A 22,682-nucleotide genomic window follows, 5' to 3' on the forward strand; every position below is an offset into this window, starting at 1 on the left:
AAAGGAAAAGGTTCACAGAGGAACATACCAGAAAAAAGGGAGTAAATGTATCAGAGACCGACTATATCTGACTAGTTTTAATAACAATAGTTACTGTGATAATGCAGCTACGTTTATATGGCACTTTGCATTTTACAGAGCATTTATATACATCCTCTCATTTGAATCTGCTGTGACTCTGTGAGGTACAAGCTATTACCTATGTCACTACCAAGAAATCTAAAGGCCAGGGAAATAAAGTGATAAGGCCATGCCACTAGTTGGCGGCCAAATGGGAGCTAGACCCCAGGTCGGTGACTCCAAACTTGGGGCTCTCTCACCGTCATCACACTACCAGGTTTAGGCTGTGGCTTTATGTTTACCCATCTCCCAAGGGGCCTGGAGTGTTCAGGTGTATCCCATGAAGCCACACCCATGAAAGGGATGTGGCTCTCATCTGAGGTTGGGTGCCCTTGAGGTCCCCTACATCTGATTCTGCTGGCCCAGCCACTAGACTATACTGACCAGGGTCCCAACACAGCTCCTCATTCAAATGCAGGCCCTTCTAGCTCTCTAGAACGCTTCCCCAAACAATCCCCAAGACTGCTCAAGGGACTGACTCGGTTCCCAAGAAGGCTCATTCAGGTTTTACGCTTGTGTCAGGAAGTCAGGCTGATTCTGGGTCCTCTGCTCCAACCTGAGGTTCTCATCTATTTAGGAGGAGGCTTGAAGGCCTACTTGGTTAAAGGTCTCAGCTAATGTGACTCAGGGATCCTTGAAAGAATTCAGGTCTCATAGCCAGCCTTTTGCTCAGGCAGCAATGGACACAAATGAGTTTCTCCTCACCCACCTCCCACACCACACCAAATGGCACCAACCAGGGGTGCCATGCCCTTAAGACTTTCACAAACACATACAGCCTGAGGCGCTTATTCCCTACATTCCATTGTCCCTCCTCCTCTGACAACCCTTGATAAAGAGATCATCATATAGGAGCACCTGGGTGGCTCAATCGGTTAGGCGTCTGACTCTTGGTTTCGGCTCAGGTCATGATCTCACTGTCTGTGGGTTTAAGCCCTGCATCAGGCTCTGTGCAGCACAGAGCCTGCTTGGGATTCTCTCTCTCTCTCTCTCTCTCTCTCTCTCTCTCTCTCTCTCTCTCTCTGTACCTCCCCTGCTTGCTTTCTCTTTCTCTCTCTCAAAATAAATAAATAAACATTTAAAATAAAAGATCATCACATATGTTATAGGTGTTCTAGTTGAGCCCCCAGTAATTAAAAGGAGCATATTATGGGCAAAACACCTCTCCCTTATCCACCTTAAGGAAGCCAAAGGGCACAGCAGTTAAGGGCACTGATTAAGGATCCACACTCCTGGGGCAAGCTAGTTCATTTCTCTGTGTCTCATTTCCCTGATCTTTAAAATGGGATGATTATAATCATAATAATAGAGGTCTCATGGAGTTATTGAGAGGACTAAATGAGTTAACACTGTAACATACATACAGCAGTGGCAGCAATGGAAGTGTGGCTACATGAGTGTGGATGGTGCTATTATTATTCTTATTAGTTGAAAGGCACTAATCCAACAACTTCAATCATACAGAAATCAGTAAGAACAAAGGGAATAAAGAGGAAAAAAGGCTTCTGAGAAGCCAAAATCAATTGTATAAAATCCACAAATTAAAGCTAATGCATTCCTAAATCAGAATCTATTTACTCTTACTTTGTACATAACTATAATGGATGTGGTTATCCAGTTTCCACACTCCCAGGAGAGAGGGAACAGCACACTGAAAGGGCTGGTACGGGGGCAAGAGACACCCCAACAGGGATGGTGTATGAAAATGATGCCCAAAGACCCTCTCAGGTCACAGTGTTCTGGGGTCATTGGGAGTTTCCTTCACTCTCTCAATGGTTTTACGGTGTTACAGAAGTTTTAATAATTGAAGTTTCCAGTGACTGTACAGTCCCAGAAAAAGGATGGGAGTATTTTGAGAATTTTCTTTTAAAGATCCAGGGATTTGTATTTTATATTCCAGAAAGACTTTCTTCAAATATACTTACGTTAAAAGGAGTTTGATACATGAAAGGGGTTCCATTACCCAGAGTGTGAATCCATATGAAACATTTTCCCCCCAAAATGAATACAGATGGATAAAAATGAAGCAAGAGGTGTCAACATGCTTAGACTTCAAAGCATCATCTCCTCTCACCCCATCCTCTGGCAAATGCAGAGCAGACAATGCTTCCTCCTCTGAAATATTTAGTGAGGAAACACTGAGTCAAACAATTGCCCCAGGCACCCGAGGGTTTAAGACAGAGTAAGCGCAACTCTATCAGGGAACTTGCCATCCCATCGGAAATGCCAAGTCCCTGACCCGGCCACCAGGTGGGCTTTGCTGGCCTCCTTTGCTGCACTGGCCTTGCAGTGTGCCCCATCCTGCTCCCTGCTCTGTCCTTTCTCCCAACGGCATCCATCCTTGGGGTGAGGGTTTTCTCCTGCCTGTGGTTTTAAACCACTGAGTTACTTGATTGAGTACAGCATTCACCATGGTGTGTTCCAAGGGACACCACTCCTCAAACTGTCTGTAGTTTGGGATGGTTTGGGAAAGTCCAGGGAGCCTAAAGGCACCTTAACTCTCAGGGAGGCTGCTGTAGCACAATGGTTAAGAACACACACGCAGGTAACTGCCTGTGTCCACACAACTGTCTACAAGACAGTCTTCACTTCGCAGCTACGCTTCAAGGCACAAATTATTTCCATTCTCAGAGCTTGTGTCCTCATCGGTAAAATGGGATAATAACTAGGGTTTTTAAGATTCTTAAATGCATTAAAATACTCAAAGCACTAAATAGTGACTTGTTATCATGTTAAGGACTCCAAGAAGTCTCACAACAAATTAATTTAACTTCACTTCTCTCAGCATTTACCAAATTTATTCTGAAACAGAACCAAGTTTGTTTTTTTAAATACCTGTTAATACTGCTACAGAGTGCTTAATATTTGAAACATTTTCACACCTACTTCATTCTATGCTCACAGCAACCCTACATACTCCAGAGAACAGAGCAAAGAGCCCAGGCAATGCTCTCATACAGTCCTGAGTTCAAATTACAACTCTGCCACTCACTCGCCAAGTCACTTTATTTCTCTGAGATACTATTTCCTCATCTGAAATAAACGGATACTACCTGGCAGGGTTCATTCATTCACTCGACAAATATTTATCAAGAGCCTGACATATGCCAGTTACCGCGCAAGGCGCTGGGGATAGAGCAGCAAACAAAAGGGAAAAATTCTCTACCCTCAAGTAAAGAAGTAAATAGATATTATAATTTATTGCTGTGGGGATTAGGAATAGTGTTTGCAAAGCATTGGCACCTGGTGATCACTCAATAAGGGCGATTATTATGACTAAGCAGGTTTTATTACTCCCACTCGCCGGAAGAGACACAAATAGGAAGGTTAAGTGGCTGACCTAAGGCCATGCAGTTCAGATCTCTCTTCCCAGGTCAATTCCTGCAACCCTGGCTCCAGAATAGCTTTTAAGACATACCCATGCCCAGGTCCCACCCTGACCAAATCAATGAGCACCTCAGAGGAAGCACGGTATCGTGCTCATTCTCTCATCCGAAGACAGACTAAACACTGCTGCCTCCCCCCAACCCTGCTCCCTCTCACCACACAGCACAGAGACGATTCACATACGATGCAGAAGCTATGTGGCTTATTACCTGCAATTATCTATTGGTGTATTTTACAACCCTAGTATTTCTGCAAAGTGTGTAAGTCTGGGGCATTAAGATGACACATACAAGGTAGCAATAACAAATTGCATTTTGTTGAAGCATGAAAGTCTCACTCTTAGACAAACCTGATGATACAAGAAATCACAGCTCACTGCAGAGAGATTAGGGGCCCCCTGAACTGGCATTTTTATTCACTTCTCAAATAGAAGCTCTGACTTGGGGCCACCCAGGTCTCGGAGAGCCTGGTGGGCAGGTCCTGGACTCATCTCAGAACTTGTGGCCTAAATGCAAGACCCTGCAGAGTGCCTTCAGCCCAGCCTGCCTGGGGATTGTGGAAACCTCCACTCTACAGTGCTCAGGCACACCCCGGCTCCTGAAGCTATGACTGGGAAGAGACAGACACAGGGTTGTTCCAGGCACAAGACACCTGTGGGGGTGGGGGATAGGGTCCCCCACAGGCCACCCAGGGCTCTCCCTTCAGGGCTTGTCTTTCACCATGAATGCATCTCCACTCTCCTCCCTGTGCAGTAGATGATGAGGCTGAGGCATGTGCAGACACACGTCCATCTTGCCAGATTAGAGTTGCTAGAAACGAGGGCTTTTGGGTGTCCTCTCTCGCCCTTCTGAAACAAAAGCTAGCCTGAAGTGCCACTGATCCTGACTTACCCCAAGGAACCAGATGGAGGGGATGGCTTTCAGCCTCTGGTTTTGAGTTCTAAAGGACAACACCCATTTGCTGTGCCAAGGCATTGTTCTAAGCACTTCTCATACATTAACTCATTTAACCCTCGCGGCCAGCCTATGACGCCAACTCTCATCATTGTCCCAACTTTACAGGAGGAAGTGAGGAAATCTGACATTCCAACCTTTTTCCTAATGTGGCTCAAGTACCTCTCACAAACCCATCCCCCTGGGCTCACTCTAGTCTGCAATGGAGATGGCAAGCCCAGCCCCAAAACAACTCCTTTTCTGGCCTCTCCGCCTCCGCAGAGAGCCTGGCTCTTGCTCCAGAAAGTACACAGCACTGTTCTTTGCACAAGGTCAAATGCCAAATATATTCTCTTAATATTTCAACCCAAGCCAAATCTTTGTGGACTTCAGGGTTTGAGAGAACTGGGAGTTTTCCACACACGATGAGTTCACCCCACTCGCTGAGGTTATTCAACAGACACCCTACAATACACCTACTGGGTAACGGCTATTGGTGGAACAGGTTTACAGCTGCTATATTATAAATGATGTACTGCATAGCAGGTGGCATTGCCAGTAACAAGACTGTGAATAACACAGAGAGAAATGTCGTGTCATGGGCCAGTTCGGTTTCATTATCCTTTACTAACATGAGGAAAAGATAACAAAGATGATGGATTTGGGTGCAAAAGTATATGTTAGGTGGAACATAAAACAGACTTTTCTTTAAATAATGACAGAAAGAGCCAAAAAAAATTCTATACCGGAATACTTTTCATCTCTCGGAAGGAGAAGAAAGCAAAGTGCTAGAAAAATAAGTGGGGGTTATATTAAGGAGACAGGAGAAAGGAGAGGATGACGGAGGATGTATGGAAGGGAAAACCATAAGCGCAGATGTGAGTCTGCCAGGGTGTGTGAAAGGAAGACGCTGCTAATTCTGTGACAGCACCAGCGTGCTTCGTTAAACAGTCTGTTCTTGAACCCAACAGAGTGGGAAACCTCTCAGCAGCCAACGTGTCCCAGAGAGGGCTGTCAGGAGGGCGAGCTTCAGGAGGGTCCACCCTATGATGACAAGCTCAGAGGCCAGTCCCCAGTCCCCCACACCAGGTCACAGAGGAAGGGGGATGACCGTGGACAAGACTCTGGGGCCCACTCCAGACATGGAATGGGAGTCTCTGGGGCAGGGCCTGGGAGTCTGCATGCTAACCAGTTCTCCATAGGATCCTCACCCACCGAGGTCCGAAAACCACTGCTGTTGCCATCATCCCTCCTTTGCTTTTCTCAGAGCAGGACTCTGAAATAGCAGCTCCTTATTTAAAATATAGGACCACACCATGAAAGTACTGGGGGAATTTTCGAGCTTCATCTTAGGGGAACCTACGTGATTGAGGGACCATGTTCTGGCACGACACTGAAGCTCAATAAACAGTCATTATGCACCTACTATCTCAGGGCCTGGGGGAGACTACAGATGCCAGCCTACGTCCTCTCCTCTTATGCTGGGCCTTGAGCTCAGCTTCCCCCGCAAAGCAGGCCAGTCCTCCTGGGATTCCTGGACTGCCAGAAAGACAAGCCTGAGCCAGCAACCAGTCTCTCTTCTATGTTTGTAAACTTTCTGACCTTTGCTTCTAAAACTCTACTCTCTCTGGTTTCCCTCCTACCTCACAGGCTGAATCTTTGTCATACCCTCTGGGGCTCCCCTCCCTCTGTCCACCTCATGGCTGCAGCCTGGGAGTCCAGGGTCCAGCTTGAAATGCTCCAAATCACGCCCGTGGCTTCTCCTACCATCTATGCCCTCACTCCTCCCTCTTCAGCCCCAACTGCCTCCTGAGCCTCTAACCAGTATCTACTGCCTGTTGGACATCTCCATGTGCATGTTCCATGAGCTTCTCACTTAACAAAGCTCAGACTGCATTCCTCAGTCCCTTCCCCTTAAATGTGAAGTCCTCCTGGCTAAAGGCACATCACCATCCCAGGACTCTGCTCTCTGCTTCATCTACAATATCCAATTGGTCACAAGTCTGGGGAGGCTTACCTCCTAAATCGACCACCCTCCTTTCTATCCCTATTGTCACTATCATCTGGACTTCTGCAGTTTCTTTTTTTCTTTACAAATAGTGAAGTCTCTATCCAAGCCATTTTCCTTACACTTTCTCAAAAAGAGAAAAAGAAAGCACACTTTCTCAAAAAGACTCCCAGACCCAGTCCTCTGCTGCTCTTAAAATCTTCAGGATCTTCCCATCACCTGCAGTTAAGTTCAACTGCTGGCATGGGCCAGGAAGACCCCCTCTCCTGGCTCTTCTCATTCACTTGAAACTCTAGTTATAAAGGGCACAGCCACAGGGCCTTTGCACATGTGTACACCTCAGCCTGAAATGCCTCTTTTGGTGCTCGCTTTGGCAGCACATAAACTGCCTCTTTTGGCCTGGAAATCACCTCTTATTGGGAGAGGCAACTCAAATATGCCCTCCCATGTGAAGCCTTCCCTCTTCTCTTCCCAATAGCAAAACAAATCATTGCTTCCTCCCTGACACTTTGAGCCCCTATAAGACCTTTCATGATTTGCAAACATCTGTACATGTTTATCTTTCCTGTCTGCCTCTTGAAATATCCCAAACATTGTGCCTGGCTCTGGGCATGGATGTTTGTCAAATGACTGAAGGAGCATAAGATGGACCCATAGAAGGAGGTTCTGGAGGTAGAATACAAGGCAAAAGGCTATTGCAATAGTCTAGGCAAAAGGCCACAATGGCCCAGGCTGGAATGCTGACAATGGCATGAGGGTAACAACACCACCACTGCCCAGCATAGAGCCCTCACTATGGCACTCTTCTAAGAACCTTACCCGTCTTGTCTCATTAATACTCACAGCAATTCACAAGGTAGATACTGTGATTATGCCCTTCCCACTTTACAGACAAAGAAACAAAGTCACAGGAAGTTTACACAAATGACTTTGAAAATAGAAAGGAAGCTAAATTGGAGATATTGTCAATAGAAATTCCATTTCTGGAAGTCTGCTCAGATGAACACAGTGAGGGGAAGAAGGCGTTCAGGATGACTCCGTGTGACATCAAGGTCAGTCCGTAGAGCCAGTGACCAGGCTAAGAGCAAAGGTCAGGAGCAACATTCCTGCATGGTTTCTTTTGTTTTCTTTTTTGAGACTGGTTGTGTGATGAGAGCGAGGATAAATCCTATCTGGACTTGTTTGTCTGAAGTGTCTGCAAGACATCCTGGCACATGTCACTGTGTGCCAAGACCATACTGGGCATTTCATGACCACCGTCGGCCTTATTCTTCCCCACAACCCGGCGAGGGAGCATTACTTGCATTTTACAGGCTAGGGAACTGAGGTTCAGAAAGACTAAAATAAACAACTCCACATTAAGATCCAGATTAAGATACAAAGTGGTAAGGCCAAGACATGAACCCATATCAGGCCAACTCAAAGTTTACTCCATCCAAAAAGCCAGTAGCTCCCAAATCTGACTGATCATTAGCTCCCCAATCCTGCCCATGAGGGATTTTCCAAATGTATATTCCCAGACCATGCCCCAGAACTACTCAGTCTGAATCAGATCTACCAAAGCACTGGAATCTTTCAGTTTAAGCTCTCCAGGTGTTTGTAATAATCAAGCCAGTTTCAGGAATCACTGCACTGGTCTATGGGCCTCTCTAATGTAGGAAATCCTAGCCCGGGCTTTAGAAAAGAGCTGAGAGCTGGATACATAAGTCTAGGAACAGCATAAAACAGCTAGACAGGGAAAATGAAATTGTGAAAGTAGCTGGGCTCACCAAAGGGAGAGCACAAAAAGAGGAAATAAGACAGGCCAGAACACAGACCGGTAAAAGTCCCCATAGAAGACAAGAAGCTAGAAGCAGGAAAAAAAAAAGTAAGACATAGGAGGGGACTTGATAGTAACTATGTCCCAAAGCCAAGGGACAAAAGAGTTTTGCAAAGGGGCACCTCACAACATAAGATGCTGTGGAGAGAAAAGGGAAGAAGAGGGCTCAAATCACAACACTCATATGCATTATATCCAGGGAGCAGAATAATAGCCTGGTGTACAAGCCAGTGTGGGTTTGGCTTGGTTGTTTGTTTTAGGGGTTTTCTAATACCCTTGGCCGTCGTGCACTCCTCCCATTAAGTTGATGGTCTGCACTCTCCCAGGGAAGGTATGACACAGTGGAATGCAGGGAACAGGAGTCACACCATGGCTTCAGAGTTCAAAGAGTATAGGTCAGGGCACTGAGAACCATATAGAAGACTACAGGAGGCATCTGCTGGTCAACCTTGCCCCAAACAAAGACCCCAAGATGGCAAACCTGGAAGTATCAGCAAGGAAACAAAAATAAGTGAGGCCCTGGGGTGTGTCCTTGAAAAGGCCTTGAAATCTTCACTGTGTCCCCATTCCTGCAGCCCCAGCACGGCCACAAGAGATCCAGAGCTACAGATCAAGAGACCCCATGCTGGAGAATAAGGGACCACACCGCCTGCAGGGATCAAAGACCAAGGCCCTTCCAAGAGGGACAAGGCCTCTTCAATGGTGTGGACTGACCACACAAGAGCAGTGTGTCCCCTTGGCTCCATAATGCAGTGGCCCTAAGCTACAACTACAGGGAAGGGGCTGAGAGCACTTACAGGAATGAGCTTTATGCCACAGGCCAAATGGAGTCACAAATCAGACAGGATGTTCAGTTATAGGAAAGCAAAAACAAGTTGCATTTCTTTCCCTCCTGAGTTTGCCAACTGAGATCCATATCTTTTACTTTCCAGAGATAGAGATGGGAGACAGAGAGCATGGAGCTGAAGAAAGAGCAAAAGCAAACTGGCAGAAGTGGCAAATGCAGGCTCTTGCTAAAAAAAAATTAAAATTAAAAAATTATATATATATACACACACACATACACATACATATATATAAGTTCAGGAATGGAGCAGAATTAGAGAAGTGTGTGCATGTGTATGTGTCTATGTGTTTATGTGTCTATGTATGTATATGTGCATGTATGTTTTTGTGTGTATCTGTGGGTATATGTCTATGTGTATGTCTACTGTGTGCATCTGTGTGTATGTCTGTGTGTGTGTACGTCTGTGTGTATGTCTACATGTCTGTGTAATATACCTGCACATATGTCTGTGTCTGTGTGTACATCTGTGTGTATGTCTGTGTGTGTCTATGTATGTATATGTCTCTGTATGTGTGTCTGTGTCCATGTGCGTGTCTGTGTCTATCTGTGCATGTCTCTGTGTGTTTGTGTGTGTGTGTATCTATGTGTCTATCTGTGTGTGTTTGTATTTGGGATAAAGGAAATGCTAGCATGCTTCCTTCATTTGGTAAGTCACTGCCCAAGCCATGGCTTGAAAGAGGTGGGAATTGATCTAGCACGTAGAAGCCCCTTTTCAACTCTTCACACTTTGCTCTGCAACCCCCCCCCCAAACTCCTAGTGTAATGTCACTGACAAATTTCACTGGCTGTTCCCATCACCCCTTTCCCTCCACCTATCTAACCTCCCCTTCATTTGCAAGGTATAAAAGAGCAACAAGCAGCTGATGTTGGGAGGCATTGAAAGGCCTGGGCTTCCATGCTGGTATTATTCTTTTTTATAAAAACAGCTTTATTGAGGTATAATTTACATACCATAAAAATCACCCATTGTTAAATATATGACTCAATGATTTTTAGTACAGTTATACAGCTGTGCAACCATACTACCATCCCACTTTAGAACACCTCCATCACTCTGTGGTGTGATTTTAAAACTCCACTGTCCCTCCAGCAGTCTCTGCACTCGGCGACCTCCACCCCAGCTCCAGGGTAAGTCCAACACAACCCCTACCCTCATTGTCCCGCCAGCCCCTCTGTTCCCATGCAGCCAGCCCAGGCTTCCCTCTCTGTGCTGCTAATCCCCCCAGGGAGCTCCGACAGGAGGGGCTGGGGCATAAAATAAACACAAACTCTCTAGCCACTTTCCCCACTGCTTTTGCCTAGAGTACACCCAAAGCTTCACTGGCTTCAGAATAAGACACAGATTCTTTTCTTTTTTCTTAAGTTGCAGATTAAGTGCTAAGCTGCAGGGGTTTTGGGTGGGCTGTGGTGGGGGGAGGGAGGTGGACACAGAGACAAGTATAACTGATGGAAGATGCTCCAGCTTTTCCAAGGGCCGTTTGGGAGACACTCCTGCTTGTATTTATTCTGACACAGTAAAGATTTCTTGCCTGTTAAGAGACAAGGTCACGCCTCAGAAGGCCGCATGGACTGCTAATGCTCTGCCTGCCTGCTGACTCTGGCCATGTCATCACTCGGAGCTCACTGGCCAGCTAGGGAACCTGTCCCCAACACGTAGCCCAAGCCAAGCCACAAGACGCAGCAGCCCGGCTCACACCATAACATCTTACCCAATATGGAGCTGGGGCCAATCGTCAGAACTGGGGAAAACAGGGGAGAAGTTTCAAATGTGCATCAGATCTATTTGCTGAAGGGGCCAAAGAAAATGTCAAAGGTTAAAAAGCAAAAGAATTACACCCATGATACCATCAGCAGCCAGCAACAACAGAAAGGAGAATTCTGTAACCCTCCTGCTTCTTTTCAAAACGATCTCATCAGACAGCCCAATCTCGCTAATTAGAGGAAGGTGCTGATGAGGGGAAAAGATGCACTTGGTGGGAATCACAGGATTCCTGCCGGGGGAGGGGGAGAGAGGCAGGATCTTCTTACTGCCTGCAGCAGAGGCATCCTGGAGTGCCCTGATTTTGCCAACTGCATTCCAGAACTCTTTTCCTCCCATGCCCAGACAGAGCAAAGGCCTCTGTAATGACTTCACGCTCAGCCAAAAGTAAACACACTCTGCGCTTTTTCCATGGACAAATTCTAACCCCAAATTGCCAGCACTGGCCTCCCAACAATCCAAATGGAAAGCCGCCTTTCCCAAGAAAATAAAACCCTTTCAACTAAATAATACATCTTGGCTGCAAAAGGAAACTTTCCTAAAAGCTTCCTAGAAATTACTTCTCGTGCAGTGATACTACAGATCACCTGAGCAAACCCTACCAATGGGACACAGTCACTTAAAATAAGTAACAAATGATCCAAGATGAAAGCTTGTGCCTGCAAGCACCTGCACGTGCAACTTATGCAGCACATTTTGTAGCCCTCAACACACACACATACACACACACACACACAGAGCACACATCTCACCACCACCTAATTGGAATATTTTTTTCTGAAAACAGGCTGTGATAAGACAGGTGCTGATTTGAATAGACAGCAATAGCACTTGAGATCTGAGCGCAGCAGCACTTTTGAGCATGTCAAACACACATGTCACTTCTCCCCACATTCCACCTTGAATCCATGTGATCCAAGCTCAGTCCTGCACCGAGGGAGAAAAGCAGAGACTTGGGATGGTGGACTTACCAGGTTGGAATTGGTGGCATTGGAGTCATCTTCTGGAAAGGGAATATAGATCGCTAAGGCCACACAATTGGCAAAAATAGTCAGTAAAATAATTATTTCAAATGGTCTGAGGAAGGGAGTTAAGGAAGTCAAGGCCACAGAAGGCATAAGTGAAACAAACATACACATATATATTTTAAAATGAATCAAAGATTCATAAGAATTTTGTTTGAACAATACATTCCAAGCCCCTTGTATTCTGAGAAGAAACATATGCCTTTTAAAGTGCTTCTAATGGGTCCCCGCCAAAATTTTTCCTAATATGTCAAAAGCAGTGGAGGCCAGTCGCGTGCCAGAGTAAACACACATTTCTAAAAACTTTTTTCTTCTTCTTTTATTTATTTAGATTGCACTGGACTTCATTTTCCCTCATGTGTGCTCAGGGGTGCTTTTACAGAGCAGTGCCTGCTCCAGTTGGGACAGGCTGTCCCCTAGACACCTCTTTTCCCGTGGCTTCCACGCTGCCACCCAGGGACTCAAGCTATGGTTGGGAGAGGTGAGATAGTAGATTTAAGGCAGACTTGACTTCAAGATTTTTCATTGAAATTTGGAGATTCAGATCTTTTAATCTGAAGTTTAGAGTGTTTTTTCCCCTTTCTACTTTATCTTCTGACACCTTCCACAGAACCTGAAGATGGCTGGGGGCTTGGACCCTCAAGAGCACAGCAGCATGTATACTGTGCATTTAGGGCAGGACAGCCATCTTTGCTCCAAGACACAGCTCCACATGGAATACCTTACCTCTCTTTAGTCTGTGGAGGCCTTGCCTTCAGTGGGCAAGGCTGACATCTAGATCTTCATGACTTTTCCGTTGGCGTGTGCTGGGATCTAGAGGGACAAGCTGGTTCACTCACCAATGGCAGTGCACTTCGTGAAGTTCTTGTACCAGATTTCTTTATCAAAATTCCAGAAAGAACACATTCTCAAGAAAAAAATGACCTAATATGATAAGGGTCCTTCTACCCTGCGCCCACAAATGAAGGCCAGAAAGGGGAAACTTCAGAGGAAGGCCAGTTTATGCTCTTCCAGCCCCATCTCCCCCCCACCCCCATAACACTGCCAGGTTTCCAGGCTTGCCCATGGGACCTAACAGGAAGAGGAAGGGAAAGAGGATGGGAATCCTGGAAGAAGGGACCAACTTCCTCTCCCAGGGAAACCTGTACTCACAAAGTTAATAAATCAAAGCAGGGAGAAAGACCTTAGAGATTATCTAGTCCAAACCTCTGAGGCCCAGAAGACCTGAGAAACTTTCTGAAGACTTCACAGCAGGTACTTCCCAGTCAGGACTAGAACCCAGATTCCCTGACTACAGAGTCCAGGGTTCATTCTCCTACCTTGAATGGCCTCTGACCTGTGTTAACAGGGCAATTCTGGGCCTGGAAGCCATCTTAGTCAAGGCTTTAGCTGCTGTGCTAGTTATTGATCCCCCTCAGCCCTATGGGCATAGCTGAGGGTCCATTTACCCAGCATACCTCATGAAGGCTGCCATTTTCTACGTGTGCCTTGATATCCACAAGATGGTAGGCAGCAGACCTGCCTAACCTCCCAGACTGACAGGTACAGAAAGTAAAACAACCTCTCCCAGATTCCAAGCTGACAAACAGCAGAGCCAGGTCCAGAAACAGACCTACTGACTATGTTTTCCAATATGTGCTGCCCCTTGAGTTGGCCAAGGAACTAGTGATAACAGTGGTGATGCCAATGATGACAGTGATGGCAACAGGAAGGACAGTAGCTAACATCTGAGAGCATACTCTGTGCCAGGCTCTTTTCTAACTGCTCCATACAAACACCCTGAGTGATTGAGTATAAAATTGTCATCCCTATTTCCAAATGAGGACAGTGGGGCACAGAAAGGTGAGATGTTAACTTGCCCAACATCACATAGCCTGTGGCAGAATGGGATTCAAACATAGGAAGTCTGGTTCCAAAGTCTGAGTTTGTAAGGACTACTCTATGCTGATATATCCTAAAGTTACCCTAAAGCATTTTTAGGGAGTTAGCACTTTATTCCTCCTATCACAAAACCTCTTCCCTTCTAGCCCTTTCCCCATCTGCTTAGGAAAGTGACATTCGACCTAGGGGCTGCTCAGTTTCATTCCCATCATCTGGTCCCTTGTGCTCCTCCCACCAGGGTGATAGCACATCAGTTCAGCTAAGCCAGACCTCATGCATCCAATCCTCAAATGTCAACTTGTTCCTTCCACCAAAGTGGGTGATGGCTAAGCTTGGGGTGTCTCTTACACTATCACTTCTACATCCTCTGCCAATCCAGGCTATCCATCCATCATCTTATGCTAAAAGTCCCTGCTACTTCTAGAGAAGATAATGTGTAAAGAAACCAATCAGGCAGATAAGAAAAGCCATCAGCTGCAGAGTGGAGGAGAACCCAGGTTGAGACCTGGAGGCGTACTATATCACCCTGTGGCAGCCAGACCAGTTTTAAAACTGTCTTCCCTTCTTAATGACAGCATCAGATTCCACTCTTTCAAGGAACACTGACTAGCTAATACACCAGACCATCTCTTTACCTGTCCAGTTACCCTTCCAAGGCAATCTAAGAATGCTACCCAACTAGCACTGCTGAGGGTGGGCCCACTTCCTTTCCTGCAGTGAGGAGGGCACAGTCACCCAGGTGGTGTGGCTGCAGCACCCCTCTGCCCAGCATGGGGGTGCAGTGAGGTGGCTGGGTCCACAGGTGGCACACCAGGTAACTGCCTTGTTAACACTGCTGCTGACCCAGTCAAGGGTCTTTTCATGAATCCCAGACTCAGGCCTCGTGGGGCTTTCTGACCAGTTTCCATGGACAACACATCAGACATTTTCATTACAAAGCCCCCATTCTCCCACACTTCCCCGTCATGCCCTGTGTACTGCTATCTCCTCTCTTCCCTTTCTCCCAGGCTACTATGGCACCTGGCACTTCATTCTGCACTCAGTGCTCCTTGTCAGGGAGCTGTCCATCCCAGGAGAGGAAGAACAGACTTGAAGTTAACTAGTACTCACTGAATACATCCCCTGACATAGCTTTTCTGAAAATGCTTCCACATGCACGGACTCTGCAGCCCTTATTAATTCTCTGGTTATTCCCTATTAAAGATGAGAAAAGTGGACCCATGACCACTCAAGAACACAGGAGGCATGGCCATGATGGGAGTGGTTCAGGCTCCAGATCCAGGTGCCACTGTGTCCCAGTGGGCTGGATGGTGTTCCCCTGAACATCTACCCTGGTACCTATCCTCTATACTATGGGTGCATGGGGAATGGGAAATGTATGGATATGGGACTTGGGGAACCTCAATTTGAAACCCAGCTCTGTCCATTGCAGGCTATGTGATCTGACCAAGTTCTTCAGCTTCTCCAGGCCTCAGTGCCCTCCCCTTTGGGGGAGCCTGACCTGCACGGCCCCCACCTTTCCCACTCTGTGGTTCTGATTGAGCAGTTATGACAGCAGCATAAGGAGGTTGTGCAGAGCCGAGCCTCTCACCCAGTCATCTGGGAACTGGAAGCATGCTTGGCCACTCAGGACAGACGGCCAGCTTGCACTGCATTCTCATAAAGTTATTTTTGAGTGGAGGGGCTCAAACATTTATAGAACTGACATTTATTGCTAAACAGAAGCTCTTCTCTCCGGAGCCATCTTCTTTTGCCTTTCAACCACTACCCAAGACTTTTAAATCCTTCTATGGAAAGTCATGAATAACACCAAACACTCCCATCCTGAGCCCCGGAAGACATGGTAGCCCTGCCTGCATGAACTCTTATTATGGAAATGCCCAAAACTAAGTGCCAGAGGTCTAGTCCTGTCTGTCACTGACCATATGACCATATGGAGTTCAATGTCATCACTGGGGAAAGTCAGAGGTGGCCCTACTGATCTTGAAGCTCCTATCAATCTCCACCAACCCACAATTCCCAGGACATTAAGGGGCCTATAATTCCACAGTGAGAGTCTGGCCCTTCAGAGTCATTTTCTCTGAAGGACCCACTCACTGGGCTCTATACATACAAAGTGGATCTGTGTTGAAACCTCCAGGCCAGCGTTCTCCACTTTGGCTATATATCAGAATGATGTGGAGAGTTTTAGAATTATGCCTGAGTGGGGCTCAGGCACCTGTATTTTGTTACAACATTCCAGGTGATGCTAATGTGCAGCCAAGTTTGAGAACCACTGTTCCTAAGCCTTGAACCAAGAACCAGGGTCACTGACCACTACCGTCTTGCACCTCTTGGGCTCTTTCACACTAGAGAGAGGGGAGGTCATCAAACTACGCCAGTGCCATAACAAGGGAGGTAAAGAAGGCTATGGAGTAGCAGCATGTAACCACTATTAACCCAACACACCTGGAAAGGCTCAGCTGGGTGAGATGATATTTCATAACCTCTTAGGATCATTTTCTCAAATGTTGCTTATCGTATGAAAAAATATATGAAAAAGATACCCTGCTTGTTATTCCAGCAGATTCCTGGGCCCTGTCCCCAGACATCCTGATTCATCAAGTCTAGGGCAGGGCCTAAAATTCTGCATTCAAACAGCACCCCAGTGATGAAGAAGCAGTAGGTCTGAGAGCCACTTTGTAGGCTCAGCTCAGCCAACACAGCTCACTACCTGGTGGCATTTGTGGGGCTGGCCCCGCCAGGGCTCCCAGGGGCCCCCTGCCCAACCCAGAGCACAAAGGATATTTCCATTCGACGATGCTGATGCACGCCCTCCTGATGGGGTTCTTCAGAGTCAGGCAGAGCAGGGCACGGGGCGGGCGTGTGGCAGTCGTGCTGCCCTGCTTCTTGGGTTTCCCATATTGCTGCCGCTTCCGCTGTGTGGAGCTGATGGTGGAGATGGTTGCATTGCCAGCGCTGCCCATCAGCTTAGCCTGCCGGGCCGCGTCGATGGCTGCCTGCCAGGACAAGGCTGCCCCAGGCGTTGGGATGTGCTCGGGGGCGAGCCCCGCAGCCGCATTGGCATTCATGTTGGCGTGAGCTGCACGCGGGCTCCCATAGTTGGAACCTGCAGGAGGAGAGGACAGAGGATGGCAGTTACTAGGGAGAAAACAGGAGAGCTAGGAAAAGGAACCCAGACTTGCGATTTTTTAAAAAAATCTTATTTCAAATGATTGCAAGAAACTGGGAGATGACGCATGAAAACATTAATGTGTGATGCCGAGAAAAAGAGTCAGGAAAACTATTCTGGTTGCAATTCAGCTGTGTGACCCTGGACATGTCACTCCTCCTCTCTAGTTTCACTGATTCATTTTAGGCGACAAGACATAAGATGTATGCATTACAGCATGCATGTATGGTACGTGTATGCACCCAGGAGCACCGAGCAAGGGAGAAAAGGAGGACACAGAAGACAGTACATGTGCAAGATATGTCTATTAAAACACATATTTATAAGAACACATGAAAATAAAGGATATTCATAAATATAACAGAATGGTTGTTTAAGGAAAGTTAGGAGTACAAAAGGAAAGTAGGATATGGGGATACAAAGGAAGAATGGATGAATGAGTGAATGAATGAGAGTCATTGCATGAAGCAATGATGGCAAATGTACAATGAATTGAAGAGTGTAATTCACTCAGGTCTCTACCCAAGTTCCAAAAATAAAAATAGTATAATAAAAGAAAGGCACTGGACCAAAGTAAGATTATATCCTGGTACCTTAAACCTATCTAGGCAATGAGTGTTGGTTGGATACGAGGGGGTAGGGGCCTGTAGTGGTTTTAAATTATGTCAGCAAATCTTTGACATCCCTCCCATTAAGAAAGAGGACCTATGTCCTTTCCTTCTGAAATGGGATTTGTCTCGGGTTACTGTTTTGACCAATAAAGTACAGCAGAATGACAGTACATCACTTCTAAAACTAGGTCCAAAATATGCAGTGTAAGTCCGTGTGGTGAGGAAGCCCAAACTAGCTTACATGGAGAGACCACATGCAAAGAAAGAGACTCCCAGCCAGCCCCCAGATGCTCCAGTCACCATCTGATTGCAACCCCATGAGAGACCCAAGAAATTCCTGACCCACAGAAACTGTGGGAGACAGCAAGGTGTTTGCTGCTATCAGCCACTTTGTTTTGGGGTGATTCATTATATAGCATTTGATATCTAGGAAACGGAGCTCTGTATGACAAGGATTGACAGGGTGGGGTAGAGGGACACTGTCAGGAAGGAAACCTGGGTAGAAACCAGTGAAATCCAGAACACAGGCATCTGCACTTCTCTGATTTAAAGGCACCTAGAGCCTTCGAGACTGCCCCCAAGACACAATGCATACTTTCTGGGCACTCTTCAGTCTGATCAGCTGGATTCCTCACCCTAGAATCCTACAAGGTTCACCCAGGATCAGCTCAGCCTGGGCCCAGACCTGAATGCCCCAGGACAGATGCGTGACCTGGAGACTTGTCACCTGGTTGGGTGCCACAGGATCAAGAGTAGCAGCAGAGAATGGGGTGGCAGTGTGGGGCAGTGAGCCTGGCACCTGGATGCCACATCAGTTGCCATCAGTGACTGTGGCTGGAGCAAGCAAACCAGTTGCATATGCATGTCACCTCCAAACCTCCTCACAATGACCCTCTTCTCTGTTCAGTATACACAAGGCTCTTCCAGGGAAACTGCTGGGCCCAAAACAAACTGCCTTGTGGAGCCCCTTCCCTCTCCTCGCCACAACTCACTAGTATTCAGATAAACACTTAGCACCTCTCCCTACTCTTATCTTGGATTGAACCTTCTGTGTTTGACCCTCAATATAACTTTTGTTCCCACTGTGACCTGCTATCTAGACCCTATCACCACCACCACCAGCCCTGTCTCCCCACAGGAGATAAGCAATGACCCATTTTAGCCAGACAGAATGCAGACATACTCTGTCCTAGAGATAGACTCTAGCAACCTCATCGGTCTCCTGCATCTAGCCATGTCTGACATTAGCCTTACCCTGAGCCTTCGGGTTATATTACTTAAGTAACTCAGTGCTAACTCAAATTGAGTTTCTATCCTTTGCAACCAAAAAAGACCTGACCAATATGCCTGCTCAATACAACAAAGCTTGTACCTGTCTGAGCTGTCATTTCTGCTAAATTCCAAAATCTATGTCCTTTCCATCATCACACCAGTGACAGACAGTAAATAAGTTTTCACTCTTATGCCAACTGATTGACTTGACTGCCCAAAAGATTGTGCCTAAAGGATTCAGAGTCTTCTCTGACTACAAAGAAAAGTATATTGTGATAGATTAGTGATGTCTGCCATGGGCACAAAGGGTAGGAAATGGTATCACAGATGCCACGAATTTACCACCCCTATTATGATACCAAGATGAGCACATCAGTTCTTCTTTAGTACCAGCTGGTCTACAGCCTTCTTGTCCCGACAGTTGCCTCCTGCACTATTGCCATCTGGTCGCTGTAGCATTAGAGCCCCACCCCCAGTCCCCAGGGCCTGGAAAATTGCCTCTTTGCTATACTCAATTCATGGTTATATTCTCAACATGACACTGACTCCTGCCTCCCCATATATTCCATTCACCTTCCTCTTTTCCTCTGCTCCAGCTGCTCTGGGCAGCTGCTGCACCCCCAGGGGTAAAGTATTTTAACTGGAATGTCAGGATCATGGAGAACCCAATACTTCCTATGAGAAGTCTTCTCTCTCTCTCACGCACCTTGCCATTGCCCTCCCTACACTCACTGTGTGGATCATAGGCATAAAGCAAGGAAGGCCCCCAATAAGGCTGGGCCTTCACTTTCTTATAATACCCCAGAGGAAAAAACTAGAAGAGAGGATTTGAATTAATAAGGGCACCCGAAGCATGAGAGCTGGAAGCATTCATATCTCCATTTAACACATAAGAAAACAAAGGAGCGTGTGACTCATTAAAGGTCACAAAGTGAGACAATGAGAGATTTCAGCAGCATGCACAGCACTCATAGTTAACTGCTAGACTATACTCCGCCTCCTCAGAATTCACACATGTACCCCACAGGCATATACACGTGTGTGCCCACCACCATGGCCACGAGCAGAGCACACATCTCCTACTGGGTTTGTGGGCCTTGATGGTGAAGGGGCTGCATTTCTTTTTTGTTTGTTTTTAATGTTAGTTAATTAGTTTGTTTATTTTGAAAGAGAGAAATAGAGAGTGAGCAGGGGAGGGGCAGAGAGAGAAGAAGACAGAATCCCAAGCAGGCTCCACACTGTCAGCACAGAGCCCGATGCAAGGTCAAATGCACGAACCATGGGATCATGACCTGAGCCAAAATCAAGAGTCGGGCACTCAACCAACTGAGCCACCCAGAGGACCCGAAGGGTCCCATTTCTGACCTAAGAACATCCTTTATGTTTGGTATGATCTTCACAGGAAGGATTCTACTACGTGATTAGCCCCTTCAGTAACCCTTGGGGTGCCTCTGGGATGAATGAAAGGGGAAGGTGTCCCTTTTTCTATCAACTGTGTTGGAATGACCAGTAAACAGTGGCCTGATCTCATTTCTTACTGGGTTCACCAGGGTTGGAATTCTAATGTTATCCATTCCATCTGTGGTATATAATTTTTCCCTACTAGACTCTCTGCTTGGCATTGACAACACTTAATGGACTCTATTTTAGTTCCTCGACTAACTTCTCCTCCCTCACATGCATAAAAGCAGCCATGTCTCCACCACTGTCAGCCTCTCCAGACTCCAATTCTCTTCTCACAAGCCCTCAGCACCTCACACCTTCCCGCAGATCACTGTCTTCAAACTCTAATCTTCATACTGTCTCCTAAGCACTGTCTTAATCCTCCTCTCTCCTACCACTTGCCAGTTTGAAAAGCCAAGCAATCCTGGGAAGAAGGCAGGAAGCACCAGCATGAGAACACATCCATTGCCTCAGAAAGGCTGTGGGGTTGGGGGGGTGGTGGGGAGGGTTACGTCCTATGCACCTTGAGCTGTTGACATTGAGAGCAAGATGACTGTGGCTCCACAGAGCCAATACGTTGTTTTGAAAGCCATGTCTTGGCAAGCTGACTTCTGAGCCACCCTGCACCATGGGTGACCTTATTTATATTCCCAGAGCACAAGGACCTCTCTGGAGCACACCATCTGGAGAAAGCACATACAAATAAGTCCATAGGGAAAAATGGAATGTCAACCTCTCCCTAGCCAAAGAACAAAACAACAACAACAACAACAAAAAAAAAAAAAACAGCCTTCATTATTTTGGCCCTGGAAGCTCTGAGCATTGTTACAGCCATGTGACATGACTAAGGCACTGCCACAGTAAACACAGAGCCACGCACAGGTGAGACAGGTAAGGCCCCACAGGGCTAGTCTCCACAAGGGCTGTGCTCCAAGGCCCAGCCTAGCCTCCTCTCCTCTAAGCAATTTTCCCCCATCCACTGGGATGATTCCCTCCCCAGGCCCAAGGCTCTATTAGCATCTCCAGGTCCCACTCAATAAGGGGGCACAACTATCCAAGAATACCAGGAATGGAAAATCACCATCTTAGGCTCCACATTTTTGAACCCAGAGCAGTGCCATGGAGGAAGGGCAAGCAGCATTGTGTCCCTGATGGCTTTTGTTAGCACGAAATAACCACCCAATGCAAAGAGACCAATTTTCAAATTATAAAGCTGATTCAAAGCTCTGTCTCCTGGCTGCCAGCTGAAAAGATGCCACCGTTTAAGTCTGCTCTGGCTCCTGCCTTACTAAACTATTTGTACTGATGTGCTCATCCCTGAATGAGCCCCAGAGCAGATCAGGCCACATACAAACAGGTGGGTGCCCACAACAGCCACCTGCCCCTCACATATAAGAAAATGATTCCCATTTGTCAAATGGCCCAGATCCCCTGGGATCTGTAGCTCCCTCCTCTGCACACAGAGCTGCTGCTTCTCCAAGGGACTAGAACCAGGGCAAGACCCCTGCATAGACTGGTCAGCCATATGTCATTCTGCTCTGCAAGGTTCAAGTAAAGATTAAAAAAAAGTCAGGAGGCAGTGGCTTATGCTTCCTTGGTACCCCCATGAGTGAGGCATGGAGCTGGGGACCTGGAAGGTGCTCAGCAATGAAAAAGTTGATTTTTTTTCCTTTAATCAATCTCCATCCAAGCACCTGATCCCAGGCCTTACTGCAAAAGATGCTTAATATCTATTTGCTAACAACTACACTATGATGAGGTCATGATACAGATGAAGGCAGATAACAGGTAAGCATTAGAAATTGCTGGAATCAGCCCACCTACACCCTAAAGCATGGGCTTATTCAGGCTCTCCCACTTACTTCTTGGATGTGATTATAGGGGAGATTTCTGAAGGAAGAGTTTGTGAGCAATGACTTCCATCTCCCACGCCACCCCCCTCATCCAGACCTCCATCCATTTCTTGCCCAGAATGCTGCAGTAGCCCCCTGACATTTCTCTCTCCTTTCCTGCCTGTCCCCAATCCAAGTTCCATGCAGCAGCCAGAGTGACCTTTTAAAAATATACATCATAAATCAGGTTCCTGTCATTCTTCTACATAAATCTCTTCAAAATCTGGACTCTTTGCCATGACTTATGAAGCCCACATAGGCTGGCCCTGGCCACTTCTCTCATCTCATTCCCCTCTCAGCCTGGTCCAACGCAGTCCTGACATACTGGCCTCATTTCACTCCTCACAAACACTCGCTTCTTATATGCCACAGTACCTTTGCACATACTTAGAACATTATTCCCTCTGCTCTTGGCTTGGTAATTCCTTCTCATGCTTCAGGTTTGGGCTTAAATAATTCCTTCTCAAAGCCCCCAACCCCAATCCTCCAATGTAAATAAGTAGCACTCCCCATC

General features: G+C 46.7%; 1 protein-coding gene across 40 annotated transcripts in view; it reads right to left on the bottom strand.

Moving 5' to 3' along the window:
- The window catches only part of CACNA1C (calcium voltage-gated channel subunit alpha1 C), a 753,388-nt gene that overhangs the window by 586,046 nt on the left and 144,660 nt on the right, over positions 1-22,682 (bottom strand). For all 40 annotated transcript variants that reach the window (XM_045061160.1, XM_045061161.1, XM_045061174.1 and 37 more), the window contains exons 2-3: positions 16,566-16,887; positions 11,844-11,949 (exon numbers count right to left, since the gene is read on the bottom strand). In XM_045061160.1, the coding sequence (XP_044917095.1) occupies positions 11,844-11,949; positions 16,566-16,887 (428 nt within the window). The remainder of the gene's footprint in view (positions 1-11,843; positions 11,950-16,565; positions 16,888-22,682) is intronic.

Source organism: Felis catus, chromosome B4 (assembly GCF_018350175.1).
Source record: "Felis catus isolate Fca126 chromosome B4, F.catus_Fca126_mat1.0, whole genome shotgun sequence".
NCBI lineage: Eukaryota > Metazoa > Chordata > Mammalia > Carnivora > Felidae > Felis > Felis catus.